This window comes from Oxyura jamaicensis, chromosome 2 (assembly GCF_011077185.1).
Source record: "Oxyura jamaicensis isolate SHBP4307 breed ruddy duck chromosome 2, BPBGC_Ojam_1.0, whole genome shotgun sequence".
In the NCBI taxonomy this organism is placed as follows: Eukaryota; Metazoa; Chordata; class Aves; order Anseriformes; family Anatidae; genus Oxyura; species Oxyura jamaicensis.
In genome coordinates, this window is record NC_048894.1 from 17,144,515 (window position 1) to 17,165,484 (window position 20,970).

Sequence of the window (20,970 nt, forward strand, 5' to 3'; positions counted from 1 at the left end):
AGCACAAAGTGCTGCACCTGGGTCAGGGCAATCCCAAGCATCAGAACGGACTGGGGAACGAGTGGACTGAGAGCAGCCATGTGGAGGACTTGGAGGTACAGGTCACAAGGGAAAAAACTTGGACACAAGCTGGCAACATGCTCAAAGCTAAGAAAGCCCCAGTCATATGTGGGGCTGCATCAAAAGAAGCACAGCCAGGAGTCACAGGAGGTTTCTCCTGCTCTGCTCCACTCTCATGAGATCCTGCCTGGAGTACTACATCCAGCTCAAGAGCCCCCAGCATAGAAAGACAGGACCCCTTCAGAGAGTCCAGAGGAGGGCCACAAAGACAATGAGAGGGCTGGAGCACGTCTCCTGTGAAGACAGGCTGAGAGTTGGGGTTATTCAGCCTGGAGAAAAGACTCCAGGAAGACCTGCTAGCAGCCTTTTCAGTACTTAAAATGGGAACATAGGGGAAAGATTGGGAAAGAGTCAGCATAGGGATAGGACAAGGGATACATTTTTGAACCAGCGTGTTATTTGGTCTTCCGCTTGTTTTAATCTTCACATATAGCAAGCAACATTTGAAAGAAGGATGTTAGAGCTCAGAATTTGTGCCACAAAATAGATTATTCAATACAGATTTTACTGACTTCAAAAGTGAAAGGGGTTTGTTTTCTCATACTGATTTACATTATTTAGCTGGAAAAATTCCCATCCAAGTCCCATTACTGAAGCACGTATTGAAAGAGGTCTGAATTTCTAGGGAGAATGTTCCCTAGAAATATCACTAGAGGGAAGTTTTGCCAGAACTATTAAATTTATTTATAGATTTAAATGTTTTATAATACCTTAGTTTACATAGTAGGGAATTCTGTATTGCATTTTGTAGCAATATACAGTGATAAATAAATGGAAAAAAAACAATGCTCATAATTAAATTTAACCTTTATTATTCCAAAAACAGATGCCAAATATGCAGTATATTTCTGTTTCCATTGGCATATTTCTAAAATACATGTACAACTGTAACTAGTCAGCCTAGGCATTTGGTATACTGTTTTATAACTTTTGGAAGTTCTCCCACGCTGCACGGGGATGTCACTACACTAGCTGACAATGGAAAAATAAGCAAATAGAAAGTTATCCTAGTTTTGAAAGAAAAAAACGCATGTGATCTTACTGGAAAACTAGGCTATAATCAAGCATTACACCCAGAAAATTCTAAAATATGTTAACTATAGTTTTAAATGTAGTTACCAATTTCCATTCACACTTATTGGCACCGGCCCAGCTATTTTCATCTCCAACTATGTTAACCTTCAACATTAACGTAATAATAAAGGCCTTCTCTGCAACAGAAGTTTATATTCCCAGGAGTCTTCAACTAATTGTACAGAAAGATTATGATAAAGTTGTGTTACTCCTAAAAACCAGTTCCATGGGATCAGAAGAATACTGGCATATAATTGCTAGCAATCACTTCTACTTGATTGGAAACTGGTTTTTATTATGAGCCTAGAATTTCCAGAAGTTTCTTGTAAGGGTTGGAAAAAAAGTTTTATTTCCCTAGTTCTATTGAACAGGACTGGGAACATTATTTGAAAAACACGCTTCAAACATTTTCTGAACTACTTTTTAGTGAGCAATATTGTCCTCTGAAGAAATTCTTTGTTGGATTATCAAACGCTCATACATAGTATTAGCAGAAACTAATTCTGTAGAATCTCCAGCAGTACAAAAGCATTGTTATCAAATCATGTCCATCTACTGCAGTAATAAAAATTTTTAAAGAATCTTGTCAGCAGCACATCGAGGTTACAGGTATTTCTCTTATCCCTGCCATGGTTTTGCCCAAAACATGGTCCAAAGAGGTTTAGACATGTTTAGCCTGTTATTGGTTTTGCATCAAAATTCCTCTCCCAGACGTAAAAGTGTGTATTCTAACCCCAAGAGCACTGAGAAGACCATCACTAGTAATTTAGTCTAACATGGAAATCTCATAATTCCCTTTAATAGAGATGCACTCTGGAGCTGCTTCACTTATACGGATATTTTGTTACATTTTTAAATAAGTTTTCTTTAAAAGTGATCTCTAACCTCAAAACAGATTATGAGCCTTAGACTACATACTACTGATTGACTTGTCAAATTGTCACTACCCATAAAACATTCCCTATTATATTATGGAGTTTCACTTCAAACACACCTGTTGTGGTGTGACCCAGGAACCTATGCCAAAACACACCAGTACATCTGCACATTTTTCTTCTCAGCTTCAACACGATTGACGAAACCAAAACACTGAATTCAACCCTGAGATTTATTTTTCTGAATAACTTCTTGTGGGAAGAGTAGATGGAGCAGAAGTTGAGGAACCTGTTTTATTTTTGTGTCTTATTCTGATGAGACACAATATATAAGTAACAGAAGCTCACAAGAGACAGAAGAATCTTACCGTGTCACTAATGCCATACACACATCAGGAAGGGAAAAAAGCTATGCTGCGTAAGACTACTGCATTGCTAGATGTACATTCTTCAGATTATCAGTTACTGTATCACACAAGTCATCATCTTACTTCTAGTTTTTTTCCCTCCAGAACAATTTGGATCTCTTTGGCATCCAAAGTCTCATATTTCAATAAAGCTTCTGCTAAATTCTTGTGTTCTTTTGCATGAGTCTTCAAGATGTTCTTTGCTCGCTCATATGAGTCCTAATATTATAAAAAAAGGAAGGTAAAAGAAGGTTATAAAACTTTAGAACAAAAGTAGCGGCAATATTCTATTTTAAAAGTTGTTTCTGGGTGAACACAGCTTATGTTTCAAGTTGTGCCTTACATAGCACAGCTAGCAGAGCTCCTATCCATTTAAAATTAGAAAAAAGATTTAAAACCTAGCTGCCATAATTGCTCAAGAAAATGTAGCTGTATGCCACCTTTGCATTTTGCAAAAGTTACAACTCTGAAAATAAAATCCAGAGACAAGCCTGAGTATTTTTACATAAGACATAGAGACTTACAAGATCTGAAAAGGTGCTTATTAAGTATATTAAATGTTACAATATGGACAGTGTTACAGCATTCAAGAAATATTCCCTCAAAGCCTAAAGTTTTCAAAAGGTTATCAAACACTCTCAAAGTGTTTGAAACTTTTACAAAGCTGAAAGGTACCCAACAAGTTATCAGTTGCTTCAAGTAGAAATACACTGGCAGCATTATTAGCTTCCATTTTATCTTTTAGTTCTACATCGACAGACCAAGTCAGTTCAGAAACAGCTTCAGCAAAAAAGTTTTAGTGGTTTAGATATTATCGGATATAAATAACTCTCCCACCTGTACCAAACTAATTCCAAATACCAGAACAGAGATCTGGAAGTTCCAAGACAATTAAAAGATATGAACTTCCCCAAGCATCTGATTCTGATGCCTGCAAGGAACAGAATACCCGACCAGATGACTCTCTGATCTGAACTAATATGGCCATTTCTCTGTTTCTACACAAAATGATTTAGCTGCAAGTTATGAAATGTGGGAGGAAAAGACAACATCCACATCTGTTCTAAAAAAAAAAAGTGTTATTTTTTTCCTGCAAATTAAATAGGCAAAATACAAATCTTTGTGTTTACACAAGAGGAATTGCTAAGGAACATACTGAAAACCCAACACCATCAACTTGTTATCCACTGCTCCTGCATGACAATTTATAAAAAGTTTTGATATGAAGAGATTCAAAGTTGCAGCTACATTAAATACTTGGGAATTACTTTCAACCACCTATGTTTTCTCACTGGCACACATTACAAATTCAGTAATCAAGTGAGCTGATGCTCAAGTCATCTCAAAAGAAATATGTTAGAGTGAAGGGGAGAATCTTACCCGCAGAAGTGTTCTTACTTCCTGTTCAATTGCAGACTGAGTTTCAGGGCTAACTTTTCCGGTGTCAGTATAGGTCATAACACCAAGCTGAACAAACAAACAAAAAAACTTTTTGCCACTATTGCAATATAACACACAAAATACTCTGTAAGAGCTTCAGCACCCATTTCTTATACATGCAAACAAATAAAATAGTTAAAGAAATGTTCACTGAAGTGTTCGCAACAGAAGCGGCAAAACAAGAAGCATATTCATGAACTGCATAGTCACTGCAGAGTTCTATTTCCATAGGTCATAGTACAGAACCTTAAGTGTTTTCTTATTTAAAAATAAGATAAAAAAGATAGCAAGAACTTCAGACTACTAGCACTTAACAGTCAATAATGATGACTGTTTCTTAAGAAGTATACAAAACTCAGATTTGCCTTCCCTCTGCCCTCTGGTTAAGAGTATCCTCAATTCCAAAAAGTTTGGGTTTAGATTTTTTTTCTGTAGACTTTAAAAAGTTTCAAGGTCATTTTGAGGTGAAGATCTTGCAAGTTGATCTTTAAATTGTCAAATGCACAGCTTTTCTCATTGAGTTCTCTACAGCAGGGCCAATCATAAGGCCTGAACTATCTTCTTTTTCAGCAGAACTACTTTGCCTCTCATCACTGACAGCCAGTTCCAGAACATTTCTGTGTACCCCATCAGTATTTACGAAGTGATGACACGCTACCTTCTCACTCATTCCAAATCTAGTCACCATCAGTTTTGCAATTTTAGTAGCATTGTCGAAATCACTGGAAGCACCTAGAGAGCAAACAAATTTAAGTTAATTACTGACACCAAGTTAAACGTGTCTGCCCATACACTCTGATCAGAGATTCTAACTACTGATCAGCTGACCTGTTGTGATGTGATCACTTCCAAATATGAGCTCTTCTGCTACTCTTCCTCCCATGCAGACATCCATCTGTGCAAGCAACTGAGATCTAGTTTCACTCCATCTGTCATTTTCTGGGAGCAGAGATACCTGGGAGATACAAAACCATGGTCATGAAACAGAAGAAACACTGAAATAATCTGAAAAGTATTCTTGTTCAAATCCAAAGAGGATATAAATGCAACACCATGAATGCCCTGGGCTGCCTCCTAGGCTATGCACTCAGCAGGTTTGCTTGGGAGGTGCTTGGCCTACCAGTTGAAATAGCTTTCTTTGAGTCACGAGCATCACATAAAATTAAGCTACTTAAACCTAACACCATAAGCTTACAAATAGGACCAGAAACAGAACAATCTATTCTATCCATTTCTCCTTATTCCCTATATTTGGGCTGAGCACAAATTAACTTGCCTGGAGGATTCAGACCAATGGCTTTCTTTATCTGAACACATTAACGTGCATAAAGTTCAGAAGAAACGGACATAATGAAAACCAGTTTCTCTATCCTGACAGTAGCTTTTGGACAGAAAGTTAAAAATATCTATGCTAGAAAGAAGGTAACAATTAGGTTTAAAAAATGTCACACAGGACAAAGAACAACTTGAAAAAGTATGTTTGTATTAAAAACACAGGTGAGCAATGCTGCTACTTTTGGGTCCTTTAGACATTCTTTAAAGTCGTGCTCTTGAGTGCTGTTTTATCTGCAGCAGAATCAAACATTTCTTTCCTTGTACATTCGAATTATATAAGCAAATTTGATCACTTTGCAAAATGAGGAGAAATTTTGTATCACACAGAAAAGAAGGCCAGCTTTCCAAGAGATTGCCTAAACTGAAAATTTCAATATATCCCAACATACATTACAACCTAAGTACAACAACATTGTTGGCAAATTTCTCAACAACACTTAACAGTGCACCAAGAATAAATTCTAGAAATACCCACATGTCCAAGTGTTGTTCCTCGTGTCATGATCGTAGCCTTGTTGATTGGCATCGCATCCTTAGTGTAATACGCAATGATAGCATGGCCAGACTCGTGGTAAGCAGTGATGGTTTTATTTTTCTCATCAATTTCTACGCTTCTACGTTCAGGCCCTTAAAGGAAGGAAACATTAAACTCGTTCATACAGCTGACCACCATGATACACAGATTATACATACTCAAGAGTACAAAGTAGCTGCGGAACAGCAGGCAAGCAAAATTAAAATCCTACTTGTAATCATTTTGCACTTAATGAGTGTTAATATCTAAATTAGACCTAACTATACTCTGCAGTCAAGCTCCTTTTAAAGGAGTACATCAAAATGAATCCGAGTATCTGAGGAAATCCCGCTTCCTTTCTCAAGCATGAACAGACCAGGTTTTGGTCTGTATGTTGCAGATGTTCCAAGTTTTGCATTGCCATATGGCAACTTAGTGGAATCTAGCTCTGGATTTCTGGTCATCTACTCTCCTCCACTTATTCCTACCAGAGGAGTAGGAGGAAATCAAACTCACATCTTGCCTCCAGGCTCACGTACAACATGCATCATTTTTGACAGAGTATCAAACAAGCCTTAATGAGTGTATTTAATACTAGCTTGAATATAGTAATTAGCCTCTGGTCTCAAACGCTATTCAGAACTAACTACACAGAAGATTTTTTATAAAAACAACACCAAAAACCTCTCTTCTTTTGTAAAGTTTTAATCACACAAAAACAATGTACTGTAACATATGTATGTCTTATATATATATAAATCCTACCCATTAGAATTTTGTCCTTGGAGAATTCTAATTCTTTCATGGTTACCATATCTTTTCCATCAACAGCTGCCTTTAACGCAGCTTGATTTACAAGATTCTCAAGCTCTGCTCCAGAAAATCCTACTGTGCCTCGTGCAATTATTTCTGGATCAATGGCTGTGGAGGAAAAGAAAGAAAGTCATAAGGGTCCATATTGTTGGACCTGAAAAAAGCTTGTTTCATGAACAAGGAATGATCAAATTCTGAACAAGAATCATATTCTTTTAAAAACGGTCTGTTTAAACAACAGCTTTCAGCTTTAGAAGAAATGAATTGTAATGCTTAAGACACTATGACCCTATTGGGGGCTGGAAAGAAACTGCCTCAGAAAACTGTCATAACACTATGTACTAGACAATTCTTGTGTTTTTTCTGATGTATATAGTAAAGACACTACTGTTATTGAAATAAAGGACTAAATACATCAGTGGGATGATCAAGTATGAACAGTTATATAAAAAAATATTACAATAGTGTATTTACTTACATTGATCATACTTTATTTTATTTAGGTACCACTTCAGGATTTCTGTACGACCTCTTACATCAGGCTTGGGAACAGTAACTTGCATGTCAAAGCGACCAGGACGTATTAAAGCACTAAAGGAAAAAGATGATTTAATATATTGGCTTAAAACGTCACAGTAAACTGTTACTAATAGATATGAGAAAGACAAATCCATCTGATCTTTCTAAAGACATCTATATAGACCATGTCTGGTGTGCAGACACAAAGAATGCATTTTACGTATTTCTATCTATGAAGTCAGATGAGAATTTTATTACCGACCAATTTTAAGTGGTTTTGCATTTGTAAATAAGGTAAACTACTATTGTCAGCAACTACTAAAATGCCTGGTAAACAGGAATGTAACCAATCAATTTAAGTAGAAAACCCTGCAGAAGTTTTAGATGTTTAGAATCAGGTTGCCTATTTATTGAGATTTATTTCAGCAACTTTTTAAGCGTCAACATACAAACTTTTTCAAGGGAAAACAAATCTCCAGCTATAACACTGCAATACTTGAAAATTGTCGTGGGGTGGGTTTTTTTCTGTTTTTGTTTTTAATATACATACCATAAAAATGATCAATGCTTATACTCACTTATCTAATGCTTCAGGGAAGTTTGTTGCACCAATAATAACAACGCCTTCATTAGGTTTAAAGCTGTATGAAAAAAGGCCAAGAACGTGTTTTTGTACAGAATGAATTACACAGTACTAGAAAGTGGTCACAGATCATTTAAAATTTATATCCTTTAAAGTGTTTTAGAAAGTTATGAAAAAAATCAATGCTGTCAAAGAAGAAAAATTCATGCAAATATTCAAAATACCAGTGAGTACCTTCTATGCCCTCAGAATCCAGATACTTACCCATCCATTTCAGCAAGAAGTTGATTAATGGTCTGTCTTGAATATGGATGCATCGGAGACTCAATTCTCTTCCCTCCAACAGAGTCCAACTCATCAATAAATATAACACATGGTGCATTTGCTTTTGCTTCCCCTGACAAAAGAAAAATAGCTGAAAGACACTTCAGCCACACAAAGTAGCAGAAAGCATATGATGTAATTTAGGATTCTTGTATTTCTATTACTCTTGCATTATGAAGTGTTATAGCTTTGCCAGAACTGTCCCAGTTTTAGCCTTCCAGAATTAAATATATTTTTGAAATGAAGCAATGCAAAGAAGCAAGTTCATCTCTGTATCAGCTTGTATATTCTTACGCTACAAAAAAATTACTAGTGCGGTAGATTAAGAAAGTCATCCTATCTTCTATCAACTCTTTCAACAGTTTATTTCATAGGCTCAGGTACATAACATTAACCTATTAAATAAAAATAACATGAAATGCTATGGGTCTTATTTTTAACTTACTTATTTTAATAGAGTATGCTTTTTATCTGACAGTGAAAAACACCACCCTCAAGCATACCAGTATTAACAACAAAATAAAAAAGCAATAGTAAACTTTAAGATGACAGACTTGTACATGCACACCAGGATACAATTCACCTCATCCAGCTAGACACATCTTTAATATTAAGGTACAAGTCAGCTATCTAACCTTCTTTAATCAACAGAAAGACAAGCACATTTTAAGGTGCAACAAATACATTCACTACATTTTGTTTCCCTTCCAGATGAAGAAAGCCACACTTCTACAAATGCAAACCACCTTCTACATTATCAGTGCCTGACACTCAGTCCTAAATGTAAGAGAAGTTGGACTCTCCCCCAGCACCCTCTGTATTATTACTTATTTGAACATTTGAAACAGAAAACCTGTTTAGGTTGATAGTTTGCACAGGAGAGACAACTGAATTTTATAATAAAGCCCTTTATTCTGGGCCTGTTGATGGGAGTGCAAAAGGAAACCTGAGGTGAGTGCTACACTATGATGCTATATTAAAGCTCTAATTCAGAAAAAAAAGAGACAACATAAAAATGAGGGGAATACTGAAACGGTTAACACTATTTTTATCTTAAATTTTATATTTACTTTCAACTTACAGTGATTTACATTTTACAATAGCTAAATGACAAATTAAAAAAAATCCATTTGGTTTATAGAACGTTACAGCTCTGATTAAATAACTTCTATTCTCAGAGTATTGTAAGAGTTATAGTTTTTGCTACAATTGCATTCTGTCCACCAACAAGTTTCTACAGTTAGTTGCTGCTCATGGAAATCTAAGTCACATACACACTGACTACTTAATCTTGCATGTTAGGAGATTTCAAAACCACAAATACTTAACGTACTGAATAGGCTCCGGATGCGACTAGCTCCTACACCAACAAACATCTCATCAAACTCTGACCCAGATGCATAATAAAATGGAACATCAGCTTCACCAGCTACAGCTCGGGCAAGAAGAGTTTTGCCAGTTCCAGGTGGTCCAACTAACAAAATACCTAAAAGAAAATAAATAAGAGAAAAAAGTCACCAACACATTAAAAACACCAAACCCACGCAATCTTATACAGGTATGGGTCTTCCATGCATTAAAAGAAATTTACATTTGCTTCAGAAAACTTAACATCCTGTTGCAGATACTGCTCATTACTTGCAGTTTGAAGTAGCTTCCTTTAAAAGATCTAGATATATTCTGAACCACATTTAAACAATGACAAAAAAGGCTTGTAAGACTATCGAATAAAAGCAGAAACCAGAATTATTCCACAAAGTTACCACTGAGTTTAGCAGCTGAATCCTTAATAGTCTCTTCTTCATATTGGATGTTTATCAAGATAACACAAGTTTAACAAAAATATAAGAAAGGGCTTGGTCTACTGACAGAGAGACGAAAGGAAAAAGTCATTCCTGTCTGCAACCTGACCTGGGATTGTATATCACAATGCCATGGTTTGTCCGATTTTTAAGCACATGAAAAAAATCAATTATGGATAATCACCTACATTTTCTTGTAATCATTAAAAGGTTATCAGCAAGAAACGGGGGTGAGAGGTGGAATTTGACAGATTTTTTTCAAGATTAATTAACTTGAAGATTTTTGCATTATCTTGGGTGAGTATTTATATTAATTTTATATATATTACATATTTACTTCTCAAATGAGAAAAAAGAACAGAATTTAAAAAGTTTGTCACAGGAAACTATTAAGCTTAAAAAAAGATATCCTTCTATAGACACTAAAAGAAAAATAAGAGGCCTAGAAAACCTTGGGCTACATCAAGTTCTGTTCCAAAGTACATCAATACCAGTATACATAAATTTATCAGTAAACGTTTTTGAAATGCTATGTGTGTTCAGTGATATGTCAGATACTTCAAATCCCCTCTAAGAGTGGTGACCAATTTTTACACATAGGGAAACTGACAATAAGACATGAAGCATGCAACATAACTGCCTTAAACAAAGCACCTCATTTAGGAGTATTCTCCAAGAAACTTTCACAACCTTCTTTGAGGAGGCATTTGTTTCTCAAATATTTTAAACAAGTAAGGAAATCTACTACCACTGTCTATCATTATTTTACTATTTATTTTTTCCCCAAATATAAAGTAAATGAAACAGTGGTATTTATTATCATTTTGGTCATGCACTTTTTAATTTCCCAACCAAAGAAAAAAAATGTTCAGAGATAAAGCTGTAAATCAGTCATTCGACAAAGAACAAACACAGCCATGGCTACATATGGTTTTCACATCTGCTTAGCAATGGTTCTTACCTTTTGGAAGTTTACCTCCTAGTACAGTAAATTTATGTGGGTTTTTCAGAAATTCCACAACTTCCTGCAATTCTTGTTTAGCTTCTTCAACCTATATATTGAAAACATGCCAAGAAATATCAATAAACATTAATACAAAGGTTATCTACAAAAAAAGATGGAGTATTTTATAAAAGGCTTAGACAAGTATATTTGAACAAAAATACACAGCAGAAAGAAAGAGGAGATAAAAGTGTACCACAATTTGTGTTGATACAAAGTGTCTATAGGTTAACCTACTTCCTACAACCCTTTATGTGACTCAGTAAATAATAAAGTTAATAAAACTGAAGAAATAACCGAACAGTTCAAGACCAGGTCTGACCACCAAGATAAATATGGAATCAAAAGTCCTATCTCAGGATAATTAGACTAATTAGACTAATAGACTAGACTAATTAGTTAAAAAGACGAAGCTATGTATTTATCTAAGGTGAAGGTCCTCATTTTGCTACCAACAGCAAAGGAACAGTTGAACAGAAATAAAAATGATCCTACATACTTATGGCTTGACTTTCAAAACTCAACTCATTTGCTATTCTAGTCTTGAAAGATTTAACAAGTTGAGAGTGCACCTTTTTCAAAGTATTAAATGCCTCAAAGATATAAAATAATATGAGAGTACTAAAAACCTCCCTGGTGTTGAGTAGTCAATATATATATAAGGCTTCTTTCTCGAGCACTCAGAGTTAAGTACGTGAAAATACAATTACCAGGTTTTAAAACTGAACTGTTTTTCTTTCAAATACAAAACAAATGCACAAAGTCAGAGAAAACTATAGGTTATGCCTTGGAGAAAAGTCAGTATAAAGTTCTGCTTCGATTCAAACACCTTGAAAAAGCTCGGGGGCAGGGAGAAAAGCAAAGCAATCAAGTCAGTTACTCACGATTGCACTGCTTCTCTACTTCACAAAAATGGCAAATGTTATTCTATCATTCATATCTTTGTTCATTTCAATTTTAACATTTCAGGCATATCCAAATATGAGAGATCAGTCTTTTAAAACAGTTCATAAAAAGAAGTTCCTTTAACAGAGTAAGGCATTCTTTAGGCTCCCCAAGATGATTCAAAAAGAATTCTCACACAATTAACTTTTGAACTTACCCCTTTCACATGCTCAAAGGTAACATTTTTCAGCTGGATTGGATCAACTGCTGCATCAAAGATACTTGATGTTCGAAAGCGTACTAATAGCAAACAGCAGAAGAGGAAGAGCAAAATAAACACATTAAGTCATTTTGTTCCAAGACTGTACTTTGTACTTGAATGCATATGTTAAGCCTCCACCTTTATACCTGGCCATTTAAAAAGCAATGTTTCCATTTACAAAGGCAAGCAAGAATAAAATATATCTAAAAAAAATCTTTAAAGTATTTTCAGTTAATTCAGTGATAACTGCTTTTAGGTCATTTGTAGCGCAGAAAGCTCTGCATCCAGAAACAGGTACACAAAACCAGTTTGCCCTCAATGTTTCTGCACATACCAAAATCTTGAGACCAGATCACAGCTCAACACAAAACTGAAATTCTCCATTTGTATTAACTCAGCCTTTGATCATCCTTGTATTTCCACCAGATTTTTCAATTGGCCACGCAAATACCAACTAGGCTGTGACTACAAATAAAAATCAAACCATTTTGCCTACGCTGACCTAGGTAATGCATAATCTAAATTCAAAGACAAATACAATCTATGAACAATCAGACTTCTCTGTTGGTTCCATGCAATTGTTTCATCAAAAGAAAAAAAAAAAAAAATAAAAGCTAACTTTGTATTCATAAACATTTGGTAACATAACTGTTTAAAAGACCGTAGCCAAAAGCAGTAAACAACTTTTTCATTAGTACACTGAAATACTGTCCTAAAACAATCATGTCAAAACACATTTAATTTGAGCTAAGCCCACTGGAAGTACAATGCAAGAAAGAGTTTAAAAAGAAAGTTAACTTACCAGCATCAGAAAATGAGCCTTTCCCAGGTAAAAATGAGGAATATATAGCAAGATAAAAACAAAGAACAAAGAGAAAGAAAGAAAGCAAACGTGATCTTCTTAAAGAATCTGCAAGAGAAAACAAAGAAAGATTTTAAAATAGGCTGGAATAAACCACTTTCTGAATGCAAAACCAAAATACATGAACTAAAACAACTTACCAAGTGTTTTTTGCAAGAATACCTGTGCTTTCAAAAAGCCTTCTGCAAAACCAGTTTTAAAAGCATCCTGGTGTGCTTCCGGGATGTTTTTTGTTTTCATTAGCGTATCCAAGTTCTCAACATCAATTCTTCGCTTTCTCAGGATAAAGCCCTAAAATGTTTTCCATAACAATGTTAGGGTAAACTCAGTTTTGATATATATTTAACTTATTACCTCAACAGCATTGTTGAGGGGGAGAAAAAGCATCTAATTCGGGTGCTGTGGGATTAGACAACAGAGGGTAGTAGTCTGAGCGTTAAATCACTGTGGTACCGGCAGGGTCATCCTGATTTTTGCTCTAAGCAGATAATGTTCAGAGCCCCAAACAACAGACACAGCCTAACACAGCCTTGCACACAACTAGCTTTTTATACTGAATTCAGTGGGAGTTATTCACTTAACCTTTTTCCTTCATGAAATCAACTTAGGTTACTTCCAAACGTGAAATATCTTCAAAGTTTTGATAGAGCTTGGTCACCCTACCAAATTTAAGAGCAACATTGCATGGAGCTAGCTCTTGTGTACCTTCATTCACTGTATACCTAGACAAATAAGTCTATCCTTAAAGCATCAATCACATGCTGTATTGCTTAAAAAATGTTTTTATGTTAAACTAATTGTATTTTTGTTTAAATGAATACTTAATTTGACCCCAAGCTATTTTAAACAAAGCCACAGTAACAGAATATAGCTTCATTTCTAAATCAGTGTTTTTCACATTTTAATTACTACCCTAAAAATTGAAACTATCTTTATAATCATGACATATGAAGTAAATTGTGTATTAGTAAGAAAAACGATATGTTGTCATTTAGTTCAAGCTTTAGAGTTAAGAAACTTTTTTACAGTAGTAAAACAGAACACTTCTGGTAAATTTTGGAGATTCATTCAAGAGAAAGAGATGGTCTATAAAGCCCTATACAACTGGATAACGCTACTTCTAATTACCTTCAAAAGTGAAGGAAGTGAGTTCTTTGTTTCGGTGAATTGTTCAGATGTTGACTGCAAACGTCTTGCTCTTGATCGCAAAGTCTTAAAGCTCCGTGATTGTATGTAAACTTTAAAAACAGAAAGTTTAGAACTATCCATTACTACCACTACAGTAACAGTAATAACAAAAAAAATATGAAATTTCAAAAACTGTAATATGAGAAAGACTTTATCCTGATCAAACCAAATATAATCTCCCCAAAATATTCAAGGTAGAAAGCAAAGAGAAATGCAGACAGCAATCTATTTAAGATGCCTGACCAACAAAAAAAATCACCACACACAAAATTGTATGAAGACACTTCTGGATCTAAAAAAATAAACTGGATAAACCAACACATTTTAGTACTGTGTTAGGCAACCCTGAACACTTATAATCTGAACTGTCAAGTACGCTACTTTATGTTTTAGAATGCATTTTTTCCATAACATTTTTTTTGTGAAAATAATCAGGAGCTCACTTTGTGAACTACAGATAATTGGTGAACCCTGTCATCACTGTCTCCAGGAACAGAACAGACATACACATGAATTAAATCCAGGCATGTTGACAAACATGAAATGTTTGAAAGCTAATCCAGAAGGATGGGAATGTAGATTCATGCTCTAAGACAAGCTTTGTCTAAAAGCTCAGCTAAAAAGGTGCCCTGAAGAGAACTAGAACGGCTTAGACCTGGAAACATACTGCTCAAATACAAAAAAATCTTCACAATTTACAGTGCTAATACCAATTCAAAGGTTCTTACTAGTATTTTATGAGTTAGTCCTCTTAAAAACAAAAGGAAAAAAAAAAAACTTCCCCAAATAAAAATACGTTATAAAGAAAACAAAGTATAGTTTATTGTTTCATACCTGGCCAACTCCTAAGGTCTGAACAGAAGTTTTGAAGGGGATTAGGATGCCGTCTATACAAACATGATGAGCGCAAAACACTAAAGACATCCCCGAAACCTATAGAAATATAATATCAAAATGTAAACACAACCTATGGTAACTAAACATTACTTTTAACACGAGTTGTTTTTAGTTTCTTAAATATGAATTTTATTTTTAGAAGAATCCTTCAAGAACCTGTAATTAAACAAATTAAACCATTACCAGTCCTCGGACATTAGTCCTCTGCTCTTCCTTCCAACTGCAATACCGCATAGTCAGTATCTCAATCATCAACTACACACTTCTTTTTCTAACACATTTCTGGGCATCTTTATGATGCCCTTACTGCCTGTATTTAAGACTAATCCCAACAAAACATTTCATTTTTTTTTCCCAGCAATTAAATACTCTTCATGGCCAGTTAACAGTCTGCCATCCCAAATTCATTTTTACTTAGTCCATACATAGCATTGCTTCAAACAAAAAAGGAATAGCTTTATGTAAACTGGAGATGTTCATGAATGTGTTAAGCTAGTAGATGAGCAAAATCTAATTTATTCTATTGGTGAAGCAAACGGGTGACAAAATTCATAGCTCAGACTCATCACTAATAGAATATGCGCTTGTGCTATAGCCGAGTTTAGACAAATTTAACAACCACCTACTTAAAGTCTGAAATTTAAGAAATTATTCCAAAATTTGGGTTCAAATCTCTAAAAATATTTTTTAAAAATCCCATGATTCAAGAAGCGCCATTCTAGAGACAAGATGCACCCAATAAACAACGTATTAGTAGTCTCTTTACGAGACATTAAACACTTCTGAACTACGAGTTATGTACAGCACTAAAAATGAAATTACAGAAGAACACTGTATTCACCTTCATAATTTAATTTTATTGACTCATTAGCACTTGACTCCAAAACATACCATGCTTATTTTCAAAGAAGGACTCAGCAGAGACGTATGATGTATGCCACGGTGAAGAGACTTTGTTTTCTGCGTAGTAACCAGGAAGCAGCCTGTTCACGAGTTCTCTGAAGTGGTTAGGTTTCAAATCAGACAATCCCAGATCTCTTAAATTAAATACAGACTGCAAAACAGAGATAAGTGTTCACAAATTACTTAACTTAGATGGGAAAAAAATAGAATAACGAAGTCAATTGTAAAATACAAGTGCTGCATTGAGCCAAGAAGTTCAGACAATCAACAATTTCTTAAGTGAACAATTAAAGGAAACAATTAAAGAACATTTGCTATTGTCAATACAAAGTAATTTTTTCATAAGCATACGTTGATATTTTCATTAGCAGGGTACATTTACGGCAAGTAAATTTTCTTCCCAATTCACTCTTTTAATACATCCCATGGCTGGAGCAGGCACAGGAAAAAAAATGCTCTTTTTCAACTCATTCTCATATTTATGACAGAGACTAGAGGGTGTGAGAGGGGAGATGTACAAGTAATATCCACTTATTATTTCATTCAAGTGGGCAAAAGACAAAAGCCCACACACCACCTCTTTTTCTTTCCTGCAAAAACTTGCTAGAGCAAATTTAGCAGAAACTTGAAGACCAGATGCTTAGAAACTATACCCAGGGTTTAACCTTAAAAAGCTATGAGGTGGGAAGACACAATGAAGGGCAAAAGTCTGTACTTAGAAGACTGTAGGAGCTAGGATCTGGAATTCCTTACAGAAATACATATACATATATATATATATATATACATATATATAGATATCAAAACTACAAAAAGTAAGAGGTAATATACATCTGCTTGAGTTACTAAAGCAGTGATCTTGATTAAAATAATTTTAACATTGTATTTTTCAGATAGGTATTTTAAAAGCATGCTTATAAAAACATTTTTCCTATTGGCTTGGACCATTTAAAATATCTATTAGCCTCGCAATACAACCTCTGCACTACACTTAAAGTTTTCTTAACCAAGAAGTAACTACACGACAAGCTATTCAAAATGTTTCTGCAGTGAAATTTAATAGTTAGAACACTATGGATTATATTTTCATTTTTCCTAAATCATTTTTATGTAAGCTTTATTTTGTTTTACTTTCAAGATGAAACCAGATTCCCAACAAAGAGATTTACATGAAAAACACTTGAATAAGATATCAAAAGCTGAAGCCATTTTAAAACAGACTTCTAGATGCATCTACAATATCACCCTATTCAAAGTTTAAGAAATTATTTTTAAATTACAAACACAGTACTCTCAAGAAGAAAGTAGATTTTTAAACACCATTTACATATGGTTTGAAGGAGTAGATCAAGTCTTCCTACATCAGCTTAGTAATTGTTTAGAAAATTACTGAAATACTACTGGAGGAGATGGGTGTAAGAAGATATTTTTTAGAAAGATAAACCCACAGAAAACTCTACAGAAAAATGTTTTCTACGACCCTTCAGAAGATGTTACTACCCCCACATATAGGTTTAACTTCATACTATAGAGACTTCGTGACCTCAGATAATGACTTTTGCCATTCTGTTAGTTCAACTTTATTCGGTATTACAACTGCACGTACTGTGTCAATATTTGGTGACTTTAAAGCTGAGCTTAACCTTTACTTAAACTTAGGTTTATTATAGCCTAATTAATTTATTTTAAGAAATTCCTTTAAAGATAGAGTTCCTTTCATTGGTAGCAACTTTTTAAATTATTGTTTTCATACTTTTGCCATGATAGAATGAAACAAAGTAGTACATGACGAATTTAAGAGGAAGAATTAAAAGAAAAAAAAACTCTCTAATTAAAGGGCAGATTGTCCTGCTGAGTAAACAGACAAAAACAAAACTGAATACATGAAACATGCTTTTAGTTCCATGCAAAAATCCAAGTCTCCTGCTGAAATCACTTCTTATCACCAGAAGCAAATACCTCTATATTTATGAAGAATCACAAAACAAGGATAACAAGTACAATTATGGAATCCATGCCCATTTCCAAATTTTTGTAGTTAGTTGTAGAGACTCCATGTTTTTCCTCACAATCATCTTAGTCATAACATTGCAAGAAATGAGTTGAAAAAATAGCAAGATCTAACTCTACCTTGCACTCTCTGTATTCTGTATTATCAGCATTAAGAACAAGAGCTGATGTCAAAAGAAAAGCACGCAAATGTGCTATTTAATCTACCAGAATTCCTCAATACTTTTTAAGTTTCAGACAGTTTTCTCAAAAGTAGTGATGAAACACTTTCCCAGAACTCAGGCTGAAAAGATAACAGCAGGTTTATTAACAGAAAAGGTATTTTGTTACTTGGCAGCAAAAAGCATTAAGTGGAAACAGTACTTATTTACAAAGCTGGAGAGGATCTGAGATAGGTACTAGCTGCATCTTTTTCTTATTAAATACAGATTTTTTGTATAATTCTTACTGCCGAAGCATTGACTTAAGTTCTGTCAATAAAGTTATATTCTATCTATTAAGATTCTGTTGCATTTAGTCCTATTACATTGTTTTTTAAAATGAATCAAACATGAAATTCACTTAAATTGGCATTACCCAGACTGAATTCAGTTATAAGCAAACCACTGATTTTCCAAAGGTTTTCAGTACCTCACTGTTCTGAGGATCATGCTCTGACGAGGAGTCCCTCTGGACAGGCTGTAAGGATGCTGTGCTGGCAGTAGTAGTGGAGCTTTTTGGTGAATGAAAGGCATTGATAAGGTGACTCAGAGGAACAGTAGCCTGTGCAAATAAAATAAATTAACAATTTTAGTTTCCTTTAAACAATTTAAACATATTTTAATTCCAAACTACAACTTAGAATTACATATCTTGTTCTCTGCCTTTTAACTGAGGATTACATAATAAACAACATGTTCTTAGTATCAACACTACAGTGTTAGCTAATTTTGTCTAATTATAGACAAAAAAAATAAAGTTTAAGTATGCATGACAAATTAGAAGCTCACAAAACTTGGATGAGGAAAATAAAAGCTATGTTTCTGGGTTTTCAAACACAAGAATAGCTTAAAGAAAATAATCACTAGATTCTTTTCAAATACAGAAGCAGACACAGATCATCAACATTTAGGTGACACAGAGACTGTCCTCAATTAACATATAAGACAGTGTTCAGTTACAAAAAAAAAAAAAAAAAAAAAAAAAGACAACTTCTTATGGATTCTTGCTAGAATGGTAAGGAAAAAAATTGCTACTACAATTAAGACTTCTCCTTCAGGAATGTCAGGATTATCCCTTGGGATCTCACGTTAGCAACATAGCCAAGTACCAAACTGGCCTACACAAAGCACACATGCGCATCACAATTAATTCTGCAGTTCAGAAACACTCAGTGGTCTCAGCAACAACATCTCGTGAATCAGTACAGATGCCCAGGTGTGCCAGTATCAGGGCTTCTCTAGCAGATGACTGTCCACTGTTAACACAGGGTACAAGTAATTGCAACACTTCCAAAATGCCCGGTGTCTGCGTGTGTCACTAGGTAACAAGAGCTGGGCTGCAGCTCCTGCTACTGGAACAGTGCCTTGCAATTCCTGATTAAGCCCCTGCTATGATTACAAAATATATAAAATACCATAGATACGAATACAAAAGAATAAAAGGTAATGCAAACAAAGTTGCATGACATGAAAAGTCCCTCAGAAGCAGTTGTGCAGAGTTAAACTCTGGAAGATTGCAGTAAAACTATAAAGCCTACAAGAGCCACAGCTAGCACCCTAATGACTCACCCGGCCTTCTCCCGTATTTCCCACTACAAAAGTGCGGGGTGACACATTCCTGAGAATTGCATCACACCTTCTCTCATTTCCCGACACCAGCAAAGCAATTAACACAGTCCCCACATCTGGAAGGAACTATCAAAGCCCACAGCAGAACACTGTAACACGCTAATCCCGCTAGCACAAAGCAGAAGAATAAAAACACTGGCTCAGACCAAAGCCGTGCAGCCCGCCAGTCCCATCCTACCCACTGACTGACGAAAGATGCCTTTCCGGTTGCATCCAGACTCTTTTCTATTATAAATAATTAAAGGACTTTTCCTCTACTAACTCACCGCATTTCTAAGTTGTTGTTTTTTGTTTTTTTTTTTTTTTAAACTTCCACAGCAACTTGTGACAACTAACTGCACAACTTGACTTTAGCTTACACCCCCTTGGTTCCACCACCAAAACGAGTAATAAAAGATGACATCTCTAAGGTTAGCTCTTCGCTTCTGATTGCACGAGGCGTTACCGTGCCCTCCTCTCTCCTATACCAAGAGCGTTGTGGGGCCGTTCTCCCCCCGGTGCTGAGGGGTCTGCGTGGCTGTTCACACCCCCCAATACCGAGGGGCCTGTGGGGCTCTTCTTCCCCCCCAAGCCACGATCCCCGATCCACCCCCCCACAGCAACACACTCTGCCGGCAGCCCAGCGCCCCGCAGCCCCCTCATGTCCCCGCTTCAACCCCTAGGATAAGATCTGGGCTCCCCCATCCTATCCCCACAGTCCCTAAAGGCCGCCATCCCCGCACCACGTAAGGGCCAGCGCGTCCTGCAGCTGCGCTCCGCTATCCCCCCCGTCCCCACCTGAGGCTGCACGGTAGAGAAGGAAAACATCCTCCCGAGGGGCGGCGGCGGCGGCCACCACAAGCCCCTCGTCCTCCTCCCGGCCCCGGCAGCAGGAGGGCCCCGCTCGGCGGCAAAATGGCCGCCCCCTGCCGCCGCCGGCAGCGCCCAGCCCCGGAGCGCCCTCGGAAGCGGCTGCGGATGGAAAAGCTTCCGGAGCGCTCCGCCTGCCTCACAAGCCGGCCGCCCGGCAACCCGCCTGGTCGCCTCGCGTCACCCGGTGGCGCCGCCGGCGTCTTCTAAAGCCCAAACAATAGGATGGCTGTTCGAACAAACGGTTACAGCGCGGAGCTGGGTTAAACGCTGCCTCCAGGCTGCATTCGTGTGGTGCCCAGAGCAGGATGTGCTTGGAGGGCTGCTTATGAGGGCAGCAGCAGTGACATAGCCCCTAGACAAGGAGAAAAATCATAGAATCATTGTTTGGAAAAGACCTCCAGAATCATCTGGTCCAACCATACCCTACCACCAATGTCACCCACTAAACCATGTCCCTAAGCACCACATCCAGC

General features: G+C 36.3%; 1 protein-coding gene across 1 annotated transcript; it reads right to left on the bottom strand.

Moving 5' to 3' along the window:
* Positions 1–909: 909 nt before the first annotated feature.
* YME1L1 (YME1 like 1 ATPase) lies at positions 910–20,452 on the bottom strand. Its single transcript, XM_035317738.1, has 19 exons — positions 20,423–20,452; positions 18,447–18,578; positions 15,795–15,957; positions 14,841–14,939; positions 13,947–14,056; positions 12,959–13,109; positions 12,759–12,866; positions 11,912–11,994; positions 10,768–10,858; positions 9,338–9,490; positions 7,945–8,077; positions 7,676–7,738; positions 7,057–7,169; positions 6,531–6,686; positions 5,727–5,878; positions 4,745–4,871; positions 4,575–4,648; positions 3,857–3,943; positions 910–2,695 (listed from the first exon to the last, which is right to left on the bottom strand). Exons 1-19 carry the CDS (start codon positions 20,450–20,452, stop codon positions 2,552–2,554), a joined length of 2,169 nt encoding a protein of 722 aa, XP_035173629.1. The 3' UTR covers positions 910–2,551.
* Between the last annotated feature and the right edge of the window lie 518 nt (positions 20,453–20,970).

Bases quoted from the DNA above. Each gene is read 5' to 3' on its own strand.
- YME1L1 (XM_035317738.1), bottom strand. From the start codon at position 20,452: ATGTTTTCCTTCTCTACCGTGCAGCCTCAG. The intron at 10,859-11,911 runs GTAAGTTCAAAA...TTCAATATATAG, and splicing joins CCTTTGAGCATGTGAAAGGG to GTTGAAGAAGCTAAACAAGA. The intron at 4,649-4,744 runs GTCAGCTGATCA...TTTGCTCTCTAG, and splicing joins AAGTGATCACATCACAACAG to GTGCTTCCAGTGATTTCGAC.